The sequence below is a fragment of the Talpa occidentalis genome, unplaced genomic scaffold, assembly GCF_014898055.3.
Source record: "Talpa occidentalis isolate TD23 unplaced genomic scaffold, MPIMG_talOcc4v2.1 talOcc4.16, whole genome shotgun sequence".
Lineage (NCBI taxonomy): Eukaryota > Metazoa > Chordata > Mammalia > Eulipotyphla > Talpidae > Talpa > Talpa occidentalis.
In genome coordinates, this window is record NW_023601653.1 from 64750598 (window position 1) to 64767437 (window position 16840).

Genomic DNA, 16840 nt, shown 5'->3' on the forward strand with positions numbered 1-16840 from the left:
TGAATAATTGCTTAGCATTTCAGTCTGTAGTAACAGTATAGTTCACTATTATTTATATTTTGTCCTTCTGTTGTCGTTTTTGGACTTTGTGGGTTTGATGTGTGGAGTCCTTGGGTTCACTCTGGGAAAAGTTTCCCCAGAGCTCCCCTTTCAGCGACACGTGGCCAGTTTCCCAGCGAGTTTCTCCACGAGACAGAGACGTTAATTATATTTAAAGGGCAGGTTTATTAGGGAAGGGACAAAACAGTAAAAGACACTTGCTTAGACACAAGCGGGCAGGAAGAGCTGCCCCAGAAGGGACAGGATTGCTGAGAGAGGCCTGCATGGTTGCAGGTGGCAGCTGTGAAGAGAGCAGCCTCCCCTGAGGTCGGTCAGAGAAGAGAAGCCCTGGCAGGTACAGGTCACAGGCAGGCAGGGGCCTGCTGCCCTGTGGAGGGAGAGAGTTGGTGAAAAGAGGCACCTGCAGAGGCACAGGTGGGCAGACAGAGTGCTGCCCCCAGTCTGTGCAGAGACTGCACTGATAAAGTCTTCTGTCTGGGAGGGGCTCACCCTTTGTGAGCCTTTGTTTAGTTGCTGATTTTGGATAACTATGCAGACTCTGAAAGGGTCTGAAAGGGACTGGAGATTCCACAAGGGGCTCAATCTCCTTATCTTTACCCTTGGGCCTGAGCTGTAGACGCTCCCCAGCAGTCTGATACCTTCTTGGGCTTTATGCTTTGTAATCTGGGCATTGGCACCTAAGTTATTGGTTTCTATAGCTGGGTCAATGGCTATGCTAATCCCTTCTTCCCCCACCTCTGGCTCTTGGCATTTTGTGAGTCATGTTTCTGGTCTTATGAGCACCTCCTTTTCAGTTTTTCTATTCCTGTCCTCCATCACTTCCAAGGGACATTTTTTCAGAGGAAATGTGCAGATTAAAATATTTGTCTAAAAATAATAAAACTGAATGTAATCACTAAGGCAGAAATATAGATATACTAATTTAGAAATGATGGACTCTGTGCCAGGCAAATATAGTTGGGGATGTGGCAATTCCTCAGGATACATAGTAACAAATAGTTTTAAATACCTGTTGATAATCAGTTTAATACTTTACAGATTTTTTTTCATGATAATAGAAATAATATGTGTGTAAGGTAAAGAAGGAAGTAATGCCAAGATTCAGCAATCTACTTCTAAAAGTAAAACTGAAGATGGTCTAAGCATCTAGTATTTGTAGCTGAGATGCACACAGTTCACAAGTTCACCTGAATGGTCCAGCCCTCCCATATCTTGTAGAGTGTGAAAGTAATATCCTAGAGGCCTTCAGAAAGGACAAACAAACCATCCAAATTGTCCTTTCAGCTGGAAGCAAATCTCCTATAATCTGGACGTGTGTGATGCTACACACTGACTTCAAAATAACCAGTGAGAATTTCCTGTTCAAACCTTAACTGACACATTGATGAGAAATCTACTTTTTCCACTCTTGTTTCACTCTGAGCCTTCACAGGGCATCTGTGAAGACCACAGATATTGTTTACTCTTCTCCTGGATTTATCTTTTCAATTTCCTCCTCGATTTCCCAGCAACAGCTGAAAAACTTTAAGAGAATAACCTGGTCACTGCACAAAAGAATGTACATCTTTCTGACTGGCAGAAGGTATGTGTCCCTACTCTCCTCTCTATCTGCTGTGCCCCCTTATTTAGTGGGGGATAACACAATGTAAAATGGGATGGCAGGTGATGTACAATTAATATCCAAGAAAATCAAATTAGAACATTGGGGTTTTTATTTGAATAATTCAGGGCAAGGTAAAAAGCATCCAATATAATAAAAAGGATGTCGAAAGATTTCCAAAAGTATTCAAATTATTGCTTGTAAGAAGTCAAGTATATACAGATTTATATTTGCGTTTGTAAGTCAATATAATTTAAAGTGAAATCTTCATACATATGACAATGAACGATTAATTTTGGATTTAATAACCAGTGCAGGATATTTCTTTGAATGCTTAATTTATATTTTGAGCAACTTTATTAATTGATGCCTAAAGAGGAACTCATTGACTGATGAAGACAAAGCACAATTTATTGCACACTTATTTAGACTGAATAAAAGCAGCTTGACTTTCAATAAGAATCAAGATGACATAGCTTCCATAAAATGCTAATTTAAACATATAGATAATCAAAAAAATAGATTTGAAAATCAAGCAAAACAGATGCTGCATACTGATTAAAGAACTGCTACTTAATTATTTTACATGGTCCAACTGCATAAATCAGAAATGATGACATGGAAATTGTGACTGAACTAACTGATATTTATTGAGAGCTTCTAATTGGCAAGTTGAGAGCCAAGTGTTAACATGCATTACATAATACATAGTATTTCCATTTTTGATTAGAAGGTGGCATTACAGACACCTAGTAACTTTTAAAAAGTCACATATTGTAAGTTTCAAAACCAGAATAATTCTATATCTCTCTAACTGGAGATCACATTGACTCAATTATTAAGTTACATTACCTGCATCCCTGCAAGTACTTACAAAACTAAGGAGAACTTTCCTGACTTTAATGATCACATGAATTTTCTGAAAGTTTGAAAAAGTGTTGTTCTAAAAAAGTTTTACACTTTTATTTATCATTTAACACTTATTTATCATTTAACACTTAAATTTTCCTTTTTATATTCAACATTGTTTAAATTTTTGGATAAGTTTAGTATGTCATGTAACATATTCAAACATAACATATTTCCTTCAATTTTTAATATTTTTGCAGAACTCAACTATTCAAAATAAAAGACCATTTGATAATCCCATTAATAGTAAAATATAAATCAATCAACAAATGTAATTTAGTGCAAGAAATTAATATATATGCTCATATATGCCACTTTTCTTATTCCCCTATCCTCATGGCACTGTGACAAATACTGGATTTAAAAATACTGATCATTTTAGGTTCTAATAGTGGTTTTGTAATGTTAAAGCATTCCTGTTGAATCTGACTTTAAATTAAGGATGTTATTATTATTCATGAACTTTTTTATTCCTAACTAATTTATCACTTTTCATTGCCCCAACTAATGATATATCTTAATCAAAATAGAATATCTTATTCAAAGAAAGCGTATTCTAGCATGAAGCACTTGTTGGACACACTGAAGGATGTAGAACCAAACCTTTAGAATTTCAGCTGTGAAATGAGCAGTGACACAATCGCCCCGCCCAGTTTTCAGGACTAGAGATGTCGTCATTATAGACCATTTATTCTTAAATACACCTACCTAGAGCACAGTCTCTGCCTTCACTTAGTTTCAGGAATGAATAACCAAGGAGTAACCTATGCAGAACTGAATCTACCTAAGAAATCAAAAGGACGGCAAGTAAAACCCAAGGGCACTAAAATCTCAGAACCCCAGCAGGAAATAACTTATGCAGACTTAAAACTTCGAAATGTTTCTCAGGATCTTCCAGGGAAAGACAAGCGCAACCACTGTAAAGGTAAATCTTTTTTTTTTTTTTTTTTTTGTTTAAGACACATTTATTCAGCATTGAGACATAGGGCAAGTTAGGGTAATTAGGCAACTTTAGAGACAGTGCAGGAGGGGACCTCTGAAGAGTTTAGGAAGCCTTCAGAGATAAGGACAACTAGAGGAATGTAACTAATTCCACTGGGAAAAACAAACATCCCAGGACCAAGGACACCACTGTTAATGCTGGCCTTGGTTTCCTTCAGGTGATAAAGGATGGTGGAGTTTGGGGAAAGGGAGAGTGGTTTAATTAGGGCAGCAGACCCATTTATGCAAGGAGGAGATGAGAAGGGATCAGCACTAAGACCGGTGGGCAGCAGCCTGTTTTTCTTCAATAGCTGATTTTTAACTTTAATGCAGGGGTGCTCATCCGGAGGACTGGGCCATAAAGATAAAGATGCAACACATGGGGAAAGACAAATCTGTTAGATAAGAAATGTGAAGATCCCCGACTCAGTAACAGTGAGGCCCTCTTGGGAACTAACCAATCAGGGAAAGACCACTGGAATTTGAACATAGTGAGGGAAAGAAAGTATATATTCCTGAAGCAGTATCCCATACTGGCTCATCTTGGCCCCTCCCAGATACCTTATATCTGGGATTCTTTTTTCTTTGTCCTTTTTCCTAAAATAAACTTTTCTTTCTAAGACAAGATTTGCTTCTCTCTGCTTACTTATCTGACAATTCTGTGAATTCCTTTCCACGGCTTCATGAGACAAGAACTCATGGTAAAGCGGCAGCAGCAGCTGTTACACACACCAGCATCAGCATGATGATCAATCAGACTAATCAGGCTATTACATTTAGCAATGGGTGCAAAAAAAAAAAAAATCTACATTTTGTTGGAATACTTTATGCTTTCCACAGAACAGAAACTAAAATAACCTGTTACACAATTAGTCACAAATACAGTCCTCGAGTTTTTTGCCCATACACATGAGTATTGTCTAAAACATGTCTTCTTTGTAGCAGCTGGGCCCTGCCACCACTGTGTTTGGCTAAATTCACAAATCTGTTGTAACCTGTCACTTCTCTGGCACTCCTTTCCTGCTAAGCTTTGTTTCTTGGCAGTTAATTAAAACCAAAGGTAAAATTTTTAATAGCCTGCTCAGTATAAGTGTCCTAGGATATGTGGCTGGGTTGCAGCGGTGTGTGGCAGGGAGTAAGTTCACATATATTTCATTCGTGCAGATCATAGCTGAGGTGAAAATGTGGTATTCAAAGTTTGTAATAACTTGTAGTTTCTGACCAGCAACTCTTGGAGCATTATGTTTACTGAAAATACAGTGATATATTCTGGGAGAGAGATAACGATGAGAGAAAGAGGTCTCGGGTACAAGCTTATCTATGTGACTCCCTGTTTATGTAGATTTTCTTGTCTGTAAACTGTCTGAACAACTGTCTCCTTCAGTCCTTTCTCAGCGTTTCCATTTCTCTCCCTGCAGGCTTAGCAGCACCTCCGGAGAAGCTCATTGCTGGGATTTTGGGACTCACCTGCCTTGTCTTGATAGGCACTATTGTGACCCTGTGGGTTATTTCCAGTAGGTAAATTTATGAAAGATTATAAGGGAGGTTTTCACTTAATGATTGTCAGTGCCTCTAAATAATTCACAATATTAAGATAAGAACGCTCTTATTATTGTCAGTATTTAGACTAAATGATGCATGTTGATTCTAATTTGTCTAAATTATAGATATAAAAAATGATTGTAAAGAGTATGTTATATATTCAGATTTCAGAAGTCAATAACATACTTTTGAAAAGTGAAAGGCATTATTGAGAAATACAGATTCATTCTTGAGATTTGTTAAAACAAGCATTGTAGGAGTTCAGAAGTTTTAGGTCTATAAATTTTCAAAATAATTTTCACCTGTTTTATTCCTTTTTCAATCCACTTGATAAAATATGTTGTATTATGGATTATTCTAATTCTAACTAATGTGCAAATTTATAACTTAGAAACTCATATTATTATGACTTACTAAGATCAATATTAGTTTTTATTTTATTTTTTTCTAGTTACAGGGACACAGAAAAACAACTCATCATTAACAACACAAAAAGGTACATAATTTTAAAAATGTGAATGTTAGTACAACTTATTTATTGTCTATATCTTACACTAAGCAAAAAATGATAATTATTTGGAAAGTGGCTAATTATTATTTTGGACAATATTTTTCCACAGATGATGATAGTAGGAGAATGTTCTTGTATGCAACAACATCAGGAAATACTCATTTACAATCACCACACCCATTTTGGTCAATTGGGTCAAATGTTCTATTACTGTAATATGATGAGATAAACAATTTGAATGTTCAAAAAATGGTTTAGTTCAATGATTTTCAGGCAAGCAGAGTGGATATTGTTGTTTGTAAGTTTGCTAGATATGAGCACATAAATTCTGGGATGAGGAGCTGATCCTTTTCTCTGTGTGTTTGTGTTTTGTTTTATATGCACCAGGTTATGAGATGCAAAGATATGATACACACATACATACACTTATATGTTAGTGGCTATGCATATCTATAAGATATTTTAATTTTCCAATTCAATTTTTTTTTTGACAACAGCTAATTTACCAGCTAATTCTTCCTTAGAATGTCATTATGGCACTTGTCCAAAGGATTCATTTACATACTCCAAAAGCTGCTATTTTTCCAGTAATGAAAAAAAAACCTGGAATGAGAGCGTGAAGGCCTGTGCTTCTAAGAAATCTCACCTGCTCTACATAGATCATGAAAAAGAAATGGTAAGATTCTAATGTATCAAAAAGTTATCTTAGAAAATGCATATTTACAGAATAAATCCGTAGTTTTGCACATATTAATGGTTTATTTAAGTGTGTACAATATTCTATTGTCTGATTTTATTTATATTTTTCCATCATTGCTGCACACTTGATAATGTCCAGAGTTGCTCTACTTAGAAAACCCTGTGGCTGTAACTGCTTTTGTTTCTAAAGTAAACTTAGCAATTTTAATCATACTCTACATCAAGGCAGTCAGGCATCTGGAAAAGGTGCGGATTTATCACACAGTGAGTAGAATCTTTTACCTACAAATCAGACATGAAATAGATGTGCCTAGTGCCCGGCAGTCCCCTCCTTCACTCTCTCATCACTGCTCCTTGCTGGGTATTTAACCACTGTCTTACTTTGACTTCTGTAGACCTCACTGCTTCTTATTGAACTTTAGACACAAGGCATCATACAGTATACATGTTTATTTAAAACATGCTTTTTTGAACTCTCCATATAGTTTTTTTTTTTTGTAATTAACCCATATTATTGCATCGATCTTTAGTTTGTCATCTTTACTGCATGATGTGAATATGACATTTAAAAATCCATTTTATCCAGTTTCCTGGTGGAAGACATGAGACTGATGCTCTCAGGGGTAAAGAGGTCTCCTGGGTTGAGCACATTTATTCTCAGATTCCCTTTGCTGCTCCCACCTCCAATCCTTGCCCCAACTTGGTGACTCTGGGTGGGCAGGAGGAGAGCTGCTTCCTCTAGCTGTTTATTGCATCACCGTTGTCAGGCTTCCCTGCTGTCTCTGAGCAGGATTCCCTTCAACTCAGGAGGAGCCACCGCCTGTCATTATTGGGATCTGGAAGCAGCAAACCTGGGTCACATTCTTCTGTGGGCGGGATATAAGATCCTGTCTCTGTTTTGTTCCTTAATGCTGGGTTCCCAAACCATTTTGACTTTCTCTTTCTACCTTTTGCTGTTCTCCTTTACTTTTGTCTTTAAATAGAACTTACAGTCTACTTAGTAGGGAGTAGTGTGGAGAACTGACTAGAAACACCTTTTCTGGAACTCTGAATTCTACCAGTTCAGAAGCAGTGATCTGGGCTTGTCTAGTTAACGATGGTGTGCAATTTGGCTTCTATATCATATTTTTATCCTCAAAATTAATATCCTTTTAAAATCCCTATTCAGCGCCTCTCTGGCAGTGCAGTGGGTTGAGTGCAGCACTGTGAAACTGTCCGCAGCCTCTGCAGGGCAGGTTTGATTCCTGGTCAGCCAGGCAGCTACCCACATGGCGTAGCACACCTCTCCTGTCTTGCCCACTGCTCCTCTCAGCAGTGTCTTTGGTCCGTCTGCCTGTTCTGCTCCTCACTCTCTCTGGTGAATCCTCTCACCCTCCTGTGCCTGTGACCTGTACCAAAGTTCTTGTATAAATAAATAAATCTTATAAAGAAAAAAAAATTGACATTGTATAAAGCCTTTTCATCTCTATCTTAGGGTTAGATTGGAATCTAGCAGTCTCATCATTCTAAAAATTAAGACAGCTCTGAAAGGACACACACTGTATTGTTAAAACAACAATGTATTCACATGGGTATTTAAATGAAAATTTTTGTATTTGGAAGGAATTTCTGAAATCCATGGAACTTCTCTCATGGGTGGGAGTCTCCCGTGAAAGCAGCAACCAGCCATGGAAGGCAATAAATGGTTCAGTTTTCAAACAAAAGTAAGTTTTCTTTCCTTTTCATTTTGAATGCATGGGATGATTTTAATAAAATCCTTTGCAAATGTACAGAAAGTAAGTCTCCAAAATGGAAAATGTAATGTTTCCCCACTATGATTAATGAATATTCAGGGATAAGCTTTCACTCTTTAAAAAAATATATTCATGTTTAAAATACTTCAATATACATTTAATATATAAAATATTAATTCATTATATTTTTCTCTTTTGTAACCACTGTTTTTTCATATTTACTTGTTTTTGTGTTTAACTAATAAAATTTGGATATCCCTATCAGTTGTTACCACTTGGTGCACCCACCACCAAGTCATCTGGGGTCACTGCCATGTCCTTGTGCTTCCTGCCTTATTTATTCTTATCCCTTCTCTCCTCTGACCCTGTTCTGCTTTCTTTTAAGTAATAATATGTAGGAAAAATAAGGAAGTAAAATTCATAATAATAATAATAAAACAATTGTTGCACATGAATTATAGACATGAAGATGTTGAAAGATAATGAATATTTGATAAATTATGAATGAACAGCTCAGTTTTACATAATCCCAACATGCACTAATAGTCCTTACACACTTTTCAAAATATTCATATATAGGAGTTATATAGAAAATGCTATTATTTCTTGTTAGTATATAATAACATAATTAATTGTTTTCTCCATTACAGCGTAACTGATTTATCAACTGGCATCAACAATAACTGTATTATGTTAACCTCCTCTGGTCTCAGAGCAGATCTTTGTGAATATCGGAGTGTGTATTATTGCAAGCAGAGGCTTTAGGTCAAGAATGACAGAGTTTGGATTCTGTTGGGAGACTTTATATTTCATGAAATGAAAACAATATGATGATTACAATTATTTTTTTAAGTAATGTTGAAAAACAGTGGTATATTCATCAAAAAGTGCAGATATCATTACTGTTGTGTCTGGATATTTTTTGCTCAGTCTTATATTTGTGACATCCAACCTTTGTAAAAGGTCATACTTGTGTGAGTTTGTTTGTATGAAGTATCAAAAAATGGCAAACTCACAGATATAGAAAATAGGTTGGTGATTGCTGGGGACTGAGAGGTAAGAAGAGGAAATGACCATCAACTGGTTTTGTGTTTCATTTTGGGATGATGAAAGTTTTCTAATTATTGAGAGAAGTAATGGTTAAGAGCTGTAAATATTGTGAATATTCTAAAATATTTGATTTTTGCTCTCTAAAGAGATGAGTTTTATGTTTTGTATATTATTCAATTTCAAACAATAAAGCTGCTGTCAAATAACTTATAAAAACATGGCTTATGTTTGAAACTCCATTTTCATTTTTAAAGTGATATGCAGACATTAAACAACCATTTTTTTGTTGGCCTTTTTTTATCTAAATCTAGTCTTACTTCCTACAACTTGCTTCCTGAAAGTATACATGTTGCTTTGTTTCTATAACTGTTTAGATCTCTCTACAATGCTTATTATTCCATCCACAGCCAGTTTTATCCATTCATGCATTATGTCATTCTCATTTTATTTTCTATTGTGTTCTGTATTTTTATAGACATCTTCTGGTAATATAGGTATTTCATAGTCATGCTTTTGTAATGGTATTCTTATCTTGAAAGTCCCCTTAGTAATTTTTGTTGTTATAAACAGAAATTACATGTGGTGTCCGCACATAAATTTTATATCCTGCAGTTTCATGGGCTATATGTATTATTTGTATCATTTCAAATATTCATATAACAGGATAGAACACTTAATATCAACTGCTATTTCATCTATAAATAATCACACATTTGTTACTTCTTTATAAATGCAAGTACTTTGTTTTTGACTTATAGGCCTGGGTTTTATTTCTTTCTTTCTTTTTTAATGATTTATTTATTTATTTATACAAGCACTGGGTACTGTCAGAAGCGCGGGAGGGTGAGAGAATTCACCAGAGCCAGAGCGGGGAACTGAACAGGCAGACCGACGAAATACACTGCTGAGGGGAGCAGCTGGCGCGGCAGAAGAGGTCTGTGCGCCATGTGGGACCCTTGCTGGTGGCTGGGGATCGAACCAGCGCTTCAGAGGCCTCGGGCAGCTTTGCAACCCAGCTCTCAACTGCTGTGCCACCAGGGGAGGCCCTTGGGTTTTATTTCTAATGTTGAACAGAAGGCACAGTGAAGGTCTACCTGTGTCTTTAATAACTTCAGAGAAACAATTTTGGTATTTCACTTCACTGTGAGACTTATTTTAATTTTTCCAACATGTTTTCCCTAATAAATCCAATTCTATAATATTCCTCTTTTTATGATCATTTTATAGTCAATTGATGTTTTCTTTTGTTATTTTTCATCATAGGAATGAGTTATTGTCTCTCCATGTTCATGAAGCAAAATATCTTTACTTTTTTAGAAATGTCAAACATCTTTTGGCAAGGACCATGCTACTGGTGTCCTCTGTCAAAGGTCCAGGCATGGGGCAGATTCCTGAAGTCAGGAATCTCCTTAGCTGACACCTGCTAAATTCTTCTCATTTGTTTATGGCTGGCTTCTACTGAATGTGGCAATTGTTAAAATATGAATGTAGAAGTAAAACTGCAAATGCTGTATGACCAAATACTAAATAACTAAATTGACAACAATGGCACTGCATGATATAAACAGTACATTTTGAAGCAATTAGTATTTTTCTGCTTGAAGGCAGTGATTCAGAATTTGGTTTCATTGTAACAAGTGGTATGCCACACTTAAAATCTTCTGAGAACTAAAGGTTGTAAACATTCCTGGCCAAGTCTTTGATGTAGAATTGTGGTCTTTTAAGACAGTGACCATCTGGAGAGTTTTAAAGTTAGAGATAGCAGTTAAAGTTAGAAGCAGCAGTTAATTGACAAAATAATCAGGGAATTAACAGGTGAATATATAGCCTTGAGAAAGTAAAAGGAGTTCCCCCCCCCTTTTTTTTTTCTTTTGAAGCTTGGGGTTAGATAAGGGTTAGTGCAACTTAGGTGGCACTGGGATTCTTTGGGTTTTTTAATATTTTTACTACTTTTATTAAATTATAATAGATTAGTTATAGGAATAAGAATTTTTTTTTTATTTTAGCAGTAATTGGACTTGATTACCAATATATAAGGTGATTATATTTTTTAATGTTTAAGATTTAGGAATTTTATAAATTTTGATTAATTAGTAATTTAGCTGTAATAAAGGAATTAAGTTTTAGTCATATAAGTTTTTGTTACTTTGCTGTTTTATAGCATTAACAGAATGATTACTGGGCAGTGGAAATTAAATGATTGTTAGTGGACATTTTTTGTGGTAACTGTATGTAGAACTAAGTGAAATTGCTGTCATCACCTCAGCAAGGGTCCAAGGTCCCCAGGCTGGTTTGGCTAGTCCTTTTTTATACTTGAAAATACTTGCTTATGTACTCCCATGGGTTGCTAGCTGGAGATGTATAAATAAAGAATGCTGAGACCCTCTGCAGGATGATACTTGCACCCTGATCAAGGGTCAGTGTCTCCTCATTCCCTTCCCCCTCAACCCCTCAGATTCATCCACGCCATCTCACCCTTGCAGGAATCCCTGAGAAGACAGTTTGCCAGAGCTGGCTTCTGGCAATCTTTCATTTCTGAAATAAAACCACAATGATCATTCTCTTTTGTTGTGTATTAAAATGCAGCGCTCTCTTGAGAATGGCCCATATAAAAAAGATTAGCAACACAGGTGTTGATGTGAGTGTGTTAGGGCAATCTTGTACATTTTTGGTAGAATATAAATTGGTTGAGTCCCTATTCCTCAGGGATCACGAATAGACCTTCTGAATGATTCTGCAATTCCACTCCTCAATATCTACTGGAAGGATTAAAAATCACTAATTTGAAGGGATATATAACTCCTATGACCATTGAGCAGTATTTCCGTAGCTAGGTTATGGAAACAACCTAAGTCTTCAATGGAAGATGAGTGTTTTAAGAAGCTGTCTATATACACAATGGAATACTACTCAGCTATAAAAAAAAATGAATCCTGCCATTTGGAACAAATGAATGGAACTAGAGTTGATGATGGTAAGTGAAATAACTCAGAAAGAGATAAGTGCCACATAATTTCACTCATATTTAGAATATGAAGACACAATGCAACAAGTAAACCAAAATTAGGAAAAAAAAAAAAATCAAACTCAGAAAATAATGCAGAAGTGAGGCTACCTACCTGAAAAGGATAGTGGGAATGCGGGATGGAGGGCAGGTGGGGAAGGGAAGCAATGAACATGGTGGAGGATAGTGTGTACTTCAATAATGGACATGGTAAGGTTACTTACTTCTGTGAAAGCATGAACTTATACCCTAAAACCATGTACAGTGTCATCAATCAATGTTACTTAACTGAAGTGATATAAAAATTGAATAAAACAAACTGGCAGACATGTTTGATTGAGGTGTTTTTCTTCAGACATGTCATTAAGACAGTAGGCTATATTTTCTTAGCAAGATCTAAGTACTCAGCACTTGTGATTGAGATGGAAGCACTTTAACAGCACACTGTCAGGTCATTTGTATTCTGACATATATTTGAAGAGGAACATAATTTCTCAGCACATTTCAAAATGGGTAAACTACTTAGCATCCTATGAGCACATATGGCTCCTATCCTCTGTGACTGCATCAACTGTCTTTATCCCAGTGTTAGACTTTCCTGTTGAAATTTTAAGTGACACTGATAAGAAATCTACTTTTTCTGAACTTGCCTCACTCTGAACCTTCACAGGAGAGTCTGTGCAAAGCACAAGCATTATTTCTTTTGTTTCCAAGAGTAACCAGGTCTCCCGCGAGAGGATACTCTACTCTTTGGCCAGCAGAAGGTATGTGTTCCTACTCTCCTGTCTCTCTACCAGCCCACCTCATGAATGGGAGGTAACAAATGCTGTATATGATGCAATATTTGATTTGCAATTAAATAATATAGAATGTTATTTCTTTTATTGAATAACTCAGAGTGAGGAAATTGTACCAGGGTGGTCCTCTCCCTGCCCTGTAACAAAATGACCATCACATATCATAAGGTTCTTAATTATTCAAACTCTTGCTTTGGAGAATTAGTCAAGTACATGTATGCAAAGATGATTTTTTTTTTTTTCCCAGCATCTCAGTTTTATCTGAAATCCCACAGGCATCAGGTAAGGGTGAGTTTATTTTGGATTTTGTGATCAGTACAGATATAATTCTGTACATAATTTGAAGTTTAGTTCAGCCTCTAAATTGAATGTATCTATCAGGAAGGTCCAATGCAATTCCTCACACATTTGTTATAGTCATTAAAAGTAGTTTAATTAAAAAAACTGTGACAAGGAGTTTCCATACTTTCTTAGGTATAAATCATCAATGTATTATTTTAAAAATTAATCTAAGCATAGTAAAAAATGATAAACATCACTGATAAAAGAGACTCTGTCTAATGAATTATGTAATATGGTCTAACTGTTATGAAAAGAAATAAGAACATGGCAATTTGCCAAGGAATATTTAAAAGGACCAAAATTTACTGAATATTTATAAAAGCCAGATTGAGTACTAAGTGTTTCACATGCATTATATCTTACACAAATATACAATTCCCATCTTAGATTGATAAACAAAGTTGCTGGATTTTACGTAACTTCACACATGGTAGATTTTAAAACTAGAATTTATTCCAGATACCAGGAAGGTCCAATGCAATTCCTCACACATTTATTATAGTCATTAAAAGTAGTTTAATTAAAAAATATATAGCTATATAGCTATATAGCTCAACAACTTCTTTATTAAATTATGTTTTTTGATTTGTTGCAACAGTTCACAACTAAAGCCACCTTCACACTCTAGGTCAGTCATAGGATCCTTCTGGAAGTTTGAACCAACAGTGTTATTCCCTAAGTTATTTTTAATTTATCATTTTAAGAATTCTTTAAAATCATAGTCATTAAGGCATTTGCCTATGTATTGTAAAGAAATATTGTTAAAAAAATCTTTTGGTTGTTTTGTTGTCAGTATTGTGTAGGATTTGATTATTTTAGTGTATTGTCACACTTTCCATATGCAAAATATTATTTTCAAAAATGTTTCTCAGTATCACACAGTAATTTAAGATTAAAATTTTATTTTAACACCTCATCCTTTGCCTTTTCATAAATAATGTAAGTCATTACCTAAGAACAGTGACTGGAAGTAATTCGGGGAAGGATATCATTATATATATGTTAACACTGCTCTTCCCCCAACCTCAATCTGTAAATAATGATTTAAAACTTGTGATAAATAGGTGCATAATATTTTTCTAATATGGCATTTTAATTTTAGCACAGCTATTCTAAAGGAGTTCAAATGTTTCTGTGGAATATGACTTTGCATAATAAGAATATTTAATCATGAGCTGTGTTATTCTTCATTCTTTGTTTTTTATTGCCCCAACCAACAACATTATTGGTAAAATACAGAGTGTGTTGTGTGAATCTAACTTGTAACTCACTTTATTGCCGCAAGGAAGTTAGAACCTGACTTGGCCATTGTTTAACTGCACTGTAAGTGGATCTTTCATCTCACAGCAACTCACAAGACTACAAGAGTGATGTCACCATTGTATGTGCTGTTTATTATCTACATACGTGCCATTTACAAGCTACTTTTGCACACAGAGTGCAGTCCCATGTGTTCTGTGACATGACGCAGCTGCGAGAGGCACAGCCAAAGTGAACACCACCCACAATTGGTTCTGGACTCAAGAGGAAAACCAATGAAAGGTAAGAGCACCGGATGCTCCATTTCAGTAACAGAGTCTCAAATAGCACTCTGGCATTACACCTTAAAATGACATCTCAGTGTCTTCAAGGGGATGACAAGCAAAGACGTGTGATACACCTGGTCTGTGATGCAGGATCAGAGTGCGGACGTGGGGAAAGAGTAGGGTATAAGCTCACATAGATTTCATTTGTGAAGGTTGGAGCTTGAAGTTTGATTATGTCATTCTAATATGAAATGTGAGGACTCTTCAGGCATTTTTGGGAGCTGTAGCCTTTGATCAGTAACTCATGGGAATTATATAGTGAAAGAGTAATGGCATATTGAGGTGAAAGATTGCAATGGGGGTTGTGGGTCGGGATCCAGCCTTCTATGTGTGACTCACTGTGCCGGTGGGTTCTCCTGTCAGTATTTGTCTCCATATCTCCCTTAGTGTTTCGATTTCTCTCTGCACAGACTTGCCATTACCTCTAGGGACGGTTGCTGCTGAGGTCCCGGGGGTCATCTGCCTCATTTTGGTGGCCACTGCAGGAAAGACCAGAGTCCTTATTCCCTGTAAGAAAAATTTTGAAATTTCATGCACTAAATATGTAGCGCCTCTAAAGAGTTCATATTTTGGGAAATAGCTCTGAATTTAATGCATTTTTTCAGACTAATTATGGATTGTTTTTTCAACAGTTGTCCAAAATATTAGATATACAGAGCATATGTTTATTAAAAATAAAAATATTTTTAAATATTGTATTAAACATCTCATTATAAACTATACTTTTATTCTTTAATAAAAGTATAAAATCATACTGATTATGGAGAGGATTGTGCATATATGTATGCTGATATATATATTTCATAACAAACATGTGTAGGAGACTAAAGTAACTTATTGAGAAATGCAAATTAATTCTTGAGATATGTTAAAGGAAATACTTTAGGATATGGTGAAATAATGTCCTTGGTGTTTGAATTTTTTCCTAATCTATGCTTTTTAATTTTTTTGGAAATATTAATTTTATTCAAGATTATTCTAATCTTAAACAGTGAAGTGAACTGAAATTAAGAAATTACAATAAATATATTTATTCAGATCATTGTTAACTTTATAAGGATTATTTAAATATTTTCTAGATATTGTAAGGCCAGAGAAGAATAATTTCTCACCATTAACAATGAAACAAGTTATATAATGATTTTCAAATATCAGTGTTAACAATTCATCTTTTGTCTATCTTAAACTAGGCAAAAGTGATAACAGTCTTTTGGAAAGAAGCAAAAATTGCACAATAAATATTCATGAATGGTAACAGGACAGTGTTCCTTCATATGCAACAACACGAAGAAATATTCATATACAATCTCTACATCCATTTTACAACATCAATTCACAAAAAAAAAAAGTTCTCTTTTCTTTCTTTCTTTCTTTTTTTTGAAAACGTCATTTGTAGGGACAGGAAGGCCACTGTACAGGTTTCAACGATTGGAGCCGACCGTCGTAAAGGAGAGTCCTGGAGCCCTCCACTACTCCCTCCTGCCTCTCTCCAGCTTCTCTCCTGCTTCTGCTTCTCTTGGTGACTATTTGAATACTCCTCCCTTGGCCCAGAGAAGTAAATAAGACAGTTTGCAACAATCTAACAGCAGTAGGTGCCCATCAGGCAGGGCAATCCTAATGGTGGGAGGGCAGAAAAGCCTGAAACCATTTACCTTACATGATTGATTTGCAAACATATTTGCAAATGTGCAGAAGTTATGTCTCCCAAACAGAAAATGTAATGTTATTAGTCACCACTATGATTAACTCATGCAGGTATAATCTTTTCACTCTTTTAAAAAAATACACTGATATTTAAATATACATAAAGAAATACTTAATGTAAAAGATATTAATTCATTATATTTTCCTCTTTTGTGATTATTGTCATTTCCTATTTATTTATTTATTTTTTAATGGATCATATTTGGATACCTCCATCAGTTCTTACCACCATGGTGCACCCACCACAACAACCACCATGTTCTTGTGCTCCCTCCATGTTCTTAAGTCTCTGATATTTCCCCTGGTAAATGTTCTTTTAAGT

At 35.6% G+C, this 16840-nt stretch overlaps 1 protein-coding gene across 3 annotated transcripts; it reads left to right on the forward strand.

The window, feature by feature from the left end:
• Positions 1-1517: 1517 nt before the first annotated feature.
• On the forward strand, positions 1518-16599 carry LOC119247716 (NKG2-A/NKG2-B type II integral membrane protein-like). 3 transcript variants are annotated; one of them, XR_008552268.1, is made up of 10 exons: positions 3294-3494; positions 4969-5064; positions 5544-5588; positions 6101-6279; positions 7905-8005; positions 8686-12853; positions 13134-13168; positions 14666-14770; positions 15225-15323; positions 16211-16599. XR_008552268.1 is itself a non-coding variant. In XM_037514359.2 (7 exons), exons 2-7 carry the CDS (start codon positions 3314-3316, stop codon positions 8798-8800), a joined length of 717 nt encoding a protein of 238 aa, XP_037370256.1. In that variant the 5' UTR covers positions 1518-1642; positions 3306-3313; the 3' UTR covers positions 8801-12946. The 3 variants fall into 3 exon arrangements, 1 of the variants encoding a protein (XP_037370256.1); XR_008552269.1 differs by lacking the exons at positions 14666-14770; positions 15225-15323; positions 16211-16599 and adding an exon at positions 1518-1642 and having other exon boundaries at positions 3306-3494; positions 13134-13322; XM_037514359.2 differs by lacking the exons at positions 13134-13168; positions 14666-14770; positions 15225-15323; positions 16211-16599 and adding an exon at positions 1518-1642 and having other exon boundaries at positions 3306-3494; positions 8686-12946.
• The last annotated feature ends 241 nt before the right edge of the window (positions 16600-16840 follow it).

What these genes read in the sequence shown, in the direction of transcription:
- LOC119247716 (XM_037514359.2), top strand. Translation starts at nt 3,314, where the DNA reads ATGAATAACCAAGGAGTAACCTATGCAGAACTGAATCTACCTAAGAAA. An exon ending in GACCCTGTGGGTTATTTCCA is followed by an intron (nt 5,065 to 5,543) that starts GTAGGTAAATTT and finishes ATTTTTTTCTAG; the next exon opens with TTACAGGGACACAGAAAAAC. An exon ending in GGTTCAGTTTTCAAACAAAA is followed by an intron (nt 8,006 to 8,685) that starts GTAAGTTTTCTT and finishes TCTCCATTACAG; the next exon opens with CGTAACTGATTTATCAACTG.